This window comes from Tachypleus tridentatus, chromosome 2 (genome assembly GCF_004210375.1).
Source record: "Tachypleus tridentatus isolate NWPU-2018 chromosome 2, ASM421037v1, whole genome shotgun sequence".
Lineage (NCBI taxonomy): Eukaryota > Metazoa > Arthropoda > Merostomata > Xiphosura > Limulidae > Tachypleus > Tachypleus tridentatus.
The window spans coordinates 67,964,271-67,971,721 of record NC_134826.1 but is presented as its reverse complement, the minus strand read 5'-3'; the positions used below and the strand labels follow the sequence as shown (position 1 = coordinate 67,971,721).

Here is a 7,451-nt window from a genome sequence, read left to right as displayed (position 1 = left end):
AGGTAGGATTCCCCATCACCTGTGTACTGAATTTACAGAGTAATTAAGTGAGATCTAACTTACACATTAGGAGGTGAACTGAGCTTGCTGTACGATGGAGGAGCATCGGAACCAGAGCTCCCACCACTGGAGAGACTGGTCGCACAGATTTTGGGATCTGAGCCACTTGATGTACTAGCTACAGAACTTCTTCGCTCAGAACCACTGGATGTACCAGCACCTGGTATATGTAAGCTCACTTCCTTACGTATGTCATAGAAAATTTGAAGTTGCATGGGAGTTAACCGCATTGACTCTGGCTCCAAACTTTCCTTTTCCAACGATAACTCTACAAAAGCCAATTTATTAAATAATTACACCAAAACAAAACCCTGATGATGATGCAAGAAAAAAAGTGCTTTTAATGGGTTGATTAATAGTTGACACTTTCCAACAAATTGTACAATGCCCAAACAACAAGTATTACATGTGTACCTAATCTTCTCCATTCTTAAATGCAACAGTTTCTCCTATTTCATCAATCTGGGTTTAGTTCATCATGTTTTATGAACTAAGCTCAATAATCTAAAAAATGTTTCTCACTTACTTCTGATTCGAGCTGTCTGAACTACTTGCTCTCGGCTCCGTTCAAGTCGAACCAGCACCTGATAAATTATGTATCTCTATTTACCAAATTAACACTATAAAATCTCAAAAACAAACATAGGCTTCAATATTATTGAGATAATTATTACAACATAGAATATGAACTGTTTATTAGATACTAAGTTTCTCGTGAATAAACATTAATTTACTGTGGTACAGAAAACAGCACATGCATATCAAGCTTGTAGGTTAAACACTCAATATATGAATAATATTTTTATTATTCATTGTCTTACCAAAATTAGTCAACTGAATATATCTTCCATGAGACTTTACTTTAATTGTAAAAACAAACTTTTAAAACCTCCAACTTGTTTAATTTTGAGTTTAGACACAAAAGTTTTCACCTCTGCCATTTCTGGTCGGTCCTTTTTCAGTTTACTGGCACATCTCTGACCCTGGTGTAGCAAGTCCGGATACCAGTCACTGTACTCGTCACCAGCCTTAACGTCCTTTAGAGTGGCGATCTTTTCTCTGCTACAGTTGCCCACGAACTCAACCTTGAGAGTGACCATTGCTATAATGTACTTAAACTTACATAGCTAAGAGTAGAAGTGATGCACACTGTGTTTTAGAAACTAGCTTGAATAACGCGACTTCAATAATGATACAGGAAGTAAGACAGGTCCTTATACTCTAATCAAGGAACTACATTGTTTGTGTTTGTTGTCATTCCTGCTGGGCTCTAAACAAAGTTTTTCTGACATGGTTTACTAGAACTATAAAAACAAAGTGTTGGAAGAAGATACATGAATTTCCTATGTAAAAAAAGCACATATTTTCTCTTTTAAAGGTGTGAAATCAGCTTTGATATAGTAAAGACCCCAATTATTTAACTGCTGGAGACAGAACCCATTAATAATGATGCTACACATTAGATAATAATTAACCAACTTGGTCAAGTAGAAGTTAATGGAATAAAGAAGTGGATATTTTACATTAAATTCAGATCTTGGAAGAACATGAACTTCAAGATATAACATTAAACATCTGCTCAAAAACTAACCTACCACAACTTACCAGGTACTTAAACTCTGTTCTCTTACTGTCAAATGCTCTTAGTCCAGTAGCCAGCTCAAGAAGAACCTTCATGGCAGAGAAACGTTAATTTATTTAAATAAGGAATTCCAGCATATTGGTAATAAAGTGTCAGAATCAGACACAAAACATTATAAACATTTGTATTACATAATGCAAACTTGATCCATTCCATAAATACGTTATTAAGAGTAATTAATACTTACAATGCCGTAACTGTAAACATCCACCTTTGTTGACAACTGACTGCTCCGTAGGTACTCTGGAGGTAAGTACACTTGTGTTCCATGAACCTTGCTGACCTTCACGTGAGTATCTCCACCAGATGGACCTTCTCTTGTCAGACCAAAATCACCAATCTTTGGTTCCATGTTAGCATCAAGCAAAATATTGGCACTAGCAAAATGATATCACTAATGAACTGCACAGATAATTTCAAGTACACCTAATGTTTACAAAACTCAGAGAACATGCTATTATAACTCCTCAGAAAACAGTTTCCAAAACTAGACAAACATGTTAAGATCTCAACTGAAGAAAAAATTTGGGAATTTATTCCAATTCCAAATCTAGTTTACCATTCATACATCATAATATTATACAAAAACTCTATTCACTATTGGAAGACTATAACAAAAATATTTATGAAACTTGAAATTAACCACACAGGACTGAAAACACCTAACTGGCTAATGAAGGTTTCACCAATTAATAATACAGTGTACCATAACTGTACAAGTCCTCATAACAGTGGTAGTTTTGTACTTTATTTAATAGTGTGAGGGTCACACTATTTTTACAAAATCAAGACGTTCAAGTACATCTGAAACTACTTTCATATTCTATAAGTACAAAAGATAAGTTGCTAAAATTTAGAAGAGACTTAAAAAACAAGTTAAACTACCAGCTCTGACACTACCCTTGTGATTTACCTTTTAATGTCTCCATGGATCAGCTTACAAGAGAGTGTGTGAAGGTAATTTAGACCTTTGGCTGTACCCTCTGCAATATTTCCTCTCTGTAGCCATGTTAATGGTGGGGTATTTTTCTGTTTAAAAAAAACACTGATTTTTAATATCAATTATGAATTATGCAATAATTCCAGTACTAAATAGAAGGTAAATTTAACGGTAGAATCATGAGAGAAAGAACAAACACTGACTTTTCTGTGATATAATTAATGAAAAGAAAAGTATGTATACATCAAGAAAGAGTTAGAACTCTAACTTTTCACTGATGAGACTTAATTATATAAAAAGCCTTATAAATGTCTTACTGTCATCGGAACCCACACTGGGTGGGCAATTGGAGGTTGTTTGATTCTAGGAACCAAACAAGATGAGCATTAACCATCCTCTCTAAGGTCTTATGTCTTACACATACAGCTCATCAAAGCAATTAGTCGGTAGTTTGAAGGAATCTTGGGATCCTTCTCAGGCTTAGAGAAAGGTAGGACAATAGCCTGGCACCAGGCATCAGAAAAAAACATTCTCCTATCAGATCCAGTTAAAAACAATTAGAAGAATAGCAAGAAAAGCAGGAGATAGATGGCACAGCATGTCACAGTGTATATTATGAGACCCAACCAATGTACTGCCAGACTGATGAAGGGCCAGTTTGAGTTCCAACAGTGTAAAGGGACAATTGTAGTCATTGAAACAATCAGCTCAAAAGGAAAGAGGTGACTGCTCTGCACAAGTCTTGATAGCTAAGAAGATGGAAGAAGAAGCAGAAGTGCTAGATACCTGGCAAAAGCTACTTCCTGGCCATCAGAGAGCAAGATCAAAAGGGGGACAAAGTTATATTGCTCACTGATCATTCGAATCTTGTCCCATATGACTTTGGTACGAGCACGTGTATGGGGCCGATGGAAAGCAATGCGGTTTGAGAGTGTAAGATATCTACGGAAAGTATCCAGTTTCATTTTTGAGCCTTTCGTGCCATGTGGCAGGCAGGATTTGAGGTTTTAGGAATACATTAAGCAGTTGCTTGTATAATACAGTCAGTTACTGCTACCACACAGTTGTCTATTGATGGCTTACAGACAATGGCAGGATCAAGTTCTGTGAAAACAGTGAAAGAGGGCCAGTTCACCTGATCCAGCTTCCACCGAGGCACATGGGTTGGGTGGCATCGACCATGGCCAGTCTCTCTCAAGATTATAGGAAAATGATCACTGCCTAATGGATTATTGTCAACCCTCCATGAAAAATGGGAAAATACTGAAGGGGAAAAAACTGAAAGATCAATAGCAGTAAAGGACTGACTAGGTGCATAGAAATAAGTAGAAGAACCAGTACTGAAAAGAAAAAGGTTGTGATCAGAGAGCATACGCTCTACAGAGCCACCCCTCCTATCAATATCAGCAATTCCCCAGATGGGATGATGTCCATTAAAGTCCCCTAGGATGAAAAAGGGAGACAACAACTGTTCAATGAGAGCATCAAGATCTGATTGAAGATATGGCAACAGGTAGAGAGAACAAACAGTAATGGTATGACCCAGGGAAACACGGATGGCTATGGCCTCCAAGGGTGTGTCGAGTGGCAAAGACAGGGTGAGCACATGCTGATTGACCAACAATGCCACCCTTCCATGCACTCGTCTATCACACAGCCTGTCATTTTTGTATAAAGAAAACTGCCATAAGGTGACTGCATTGGCAGGTTTTAGAAATGTTTCCTGTAAGGAAAGACAAATAGGATGGTAGGATACAATCGGTGTTTTGATGTCATCCAGATTAGAATGTAAACCTCGACAGTTCCATTGTATCAGTGTGGCCATTTTTATTTACATGTTGGTAAATTGGGTGGAGATCCCTTCTGTTTACGACCGTGTCTTTTTTCCTTATTGTCCTTATTCGAGGGAGGTCTATCGACCTCCATGGATTCCACCCGGGGTCGATTGGGCAGGTCTTTGCTGTTGGAAGGGGATTCTAGAGTCTGAGGACGTGAATGAATGATTGTTTTGCACCTCGGGGTGGGTGAAGAAGATGTATCCGAGGATATACCTGTATCTGGAACCAAAGAATGTGGATCTTGGGGTTTGGTGGAATGTATGTAAGGGACAGAGATAGGTGTTGAAGTTGATTCATCAACTTTTTTAACCATGGAGGGCAAAAGCCTTTTCATTTGTTTGGAGAACGATTCTTTAAGAGGCACAGAGAGATCTGTTTGCAATCCCACTGTAGCTGTGGAATAAAGTGCAGCAGCATACATCACGGATGAGGTGGTGGACAGCATTTTTCGAGCCTCAGGATAAGTAATTTAGGGCAAGAAAGAAAGTAGGATGGGTAAGAGCCATTGCCATTGATGCAATGAGGGTCTGTTTCACACTCGCGCAGACATCATGGTCCTTGCCATTGCAACGAGCACATGTCAAGGAACCACGACATGACGTCTTCAAGTGACCGGACCGCTGACCCTTGAAACATCGGAGAGGGTTTGGAATGTGTGGCCGTACTCTGCAATTAAGATAACCTGCCTTAATGGTGGCAGGTAGACATGATGACATTGGTTGGCATCATAATTCCTTCTTTGCAGAAACTCCTTGGGTGGAGAAACCAAGGAGAATCTCTGACTCTAAGATGTTCTTCAAATCCCTCTCAACAATAACTCCTTGTGATGAATTCAAAGTAGCATGAGGTATATTTCCAATTGCCTTTGAATGCAAGAGGAGTTCACTGTGTCGAGATGTAGATGTTTCCATCAATGTCACCAGATCGAAGCTTCTTTACTGACTTTGGAGAGCCAGCAAGTCTCTCTAGTCCCTTCTGAATTAAAAAGGGAGTCATCTGCCCTAAAGGTTTTTCTGAAAGAGAATGTGATATAAGAAAATGTGGTACAGGTGTTGCAAATGTTGAAAATTGCTGTTCAGAATCTTCAAGATGTGGTCGTTTGCATAAGGTCTGTTTTTCACTATTTTGTTAAGGTTTTATTTGGAGGATCCATAATAAAGAGAGGGAAATTTTGGTGCCCACTGACCCCACCCACCATGGAGCCCTGCGAGGGGATGCACTGCAATGTCAAACAAGGACACTGCAGCAACGCCAGTGTTTCGTGAGCACTATACCCAAACACTAGCATCAGATACAATGTCCACAATGTTGAGAACATCCAACACTGGTACTTGGTTGACCCCAGCCTGAGTGGACCAGCCGACTCACCCAAGAGTGGCCACCCACAGGCCGTCCGTCTTCAGGAATTCAAGGCCAAAGTGGTTTGTTGGGGTTGGACCCCTCAACCACCAGGATGTTCTCTTACCCTTCATGGGTTGCCACGCACAGCAAACATGTACGTGGATGTTCAGATCCAAGAGGAGGTAAACTGAAAGAACAGAACCTTCCCCCTTGAAGGTCCCCTCACCACATACAGGAATCTACACAGAGGGGATTTTTTAGTGATGAAATACTAACACTACATAAAACACAAGTGTTATCTGTCAGTGAAGAAATACTAACACTTCATAAAACACGCATTATCTGTTTTAGAAATAACAATACTACATAAAACACAAGTGTTATCTGTAAGTGAAGAAATAATAAAACTACATAAAACACAAATCCAAGTGTCGGTGAAGAGGAAACACTGATATGATTTTTACACACTAAACACATCTCACCTTGAGTAACAACCGATCTTCTAAAGAACCATTGACCATAAACTGATACACCAAACACGGCTCTGGCCCATCTAAGCTAACACCATAGAGAGGTAGGATGTTATCTATTCTACAACTGTGGAGAGACAAATGTGTTCAAAATTACAAGATCAGGTGATCTAGTCTTTCACATTCTATTGAAAACATTAGAATACAATCAAGGTTACCTGGAACAAGTTTTACAAACATTAGCTAGAAACTTATACAAGTCCTATCAAGTTGCTTTTTGTATCTTTTAAATTAAATCTACATCACTGATGTTAAAATGGTAAATGTTATCATGTGTAAACTTACGGTCTCCCAGTACATTCTAGGCAAGAAATACAGGGAAACAAGTTGAAAATATAGAGATAACATACAATATATAGAGAACATATTATAGAGAAAATACAAGAAATCTTTTCTGTATACAGGATTTCTTGTAATTGGTAACAGTGGGACACTTTACGTGGTTATGTTTTCTCACAGCATGTCACAGTTTAAATAATATTTTCTCATGCCAAGTCACAGGATAAAAGTGCTAACAGAGTCATCAACTATATATTCTCAAGACAGCTGGTATTGGTGTTAGCACTTTCATTAAAACAACATTGACCTTCTTAGGTAATCTTCAGGTTAACAAAGAGAATCATGAACTGAATTACTGAAATCCCCAGACCATTGTGATCAACATATGGGATGAAAGAACACCTCATCAGCCCTCGAAACATCAGTTTTCTTCACATTTCACCCATCATTTGATACACTTTAATTTAAAAAGACTTAAAGGGATGTTTATTTCTCCCTTTAGAAAATTAATGGTTTTTTTTTAATATTCTTTGTTTTTGCAATTCCAAAAGGTATTTCTGATTGTTACCTAATACACTTATCCTTTTACTTAATATGTTGAACAGTGGTGGTTTTACCATACAATATACTGTATCATGAATTATTTGTTATCCACAAATTTAATAAATGTCATATTCTGAATTATATAGGTCACCCACAAGTATAATAAATGATGTATACTGAATTACTTAAATCATTCCCAAGTTTATTAAATAGCGTATCTTGACTTATTGAGGTAATCCACATATTTATTAAAATGTTGTATCCTGATTTATTTAGGT

General features: G+C 38.0%; 1 protein-coding gene across 2 annotated transcripts in view; it reads right to left on the bottom strand.

Moving 5' to 3' along the window:
• LOC143244108 (uncharacterized) overlaps window positions 1-7,451 on the bottom strand; it is a 32,568-nt gene that overhangs the window by 1,454 nt on the left and 23,663 nt on the right. For both annotated transcript variants that reach the window (XM_076488199.1, XM_076488200.1), the window contains exons 8-14: window positions 6,304-6,418; window positions 2,616-2,731; window positions 1,890-2,079; window positions 1,666-1,731; window positions 993-1,145; window positions 587-644; window positions 64-328 (exon numbers count right to left, since the gene is read on the bottom strand). In XM_076488199.1, coding sequence (XP_076344314.1) covers window positions 64-328; window positions 587-644; window positions 993-1,145; window positions 1,666-1,731; window positions 1,890-2,079; window positions 2,616-2,731; window positions 6,304-6,418 — 963 coding nt within the window. The remainder of the gene's footprint in view (window positions 1-63; window positions 329-586; window positions 645-992; window positions 1,146-1,665; window positions 1,732-1,889; window positions 2,080-2,615; window positions 2,732-6,303; window positions 6,419-7,451) is intronic.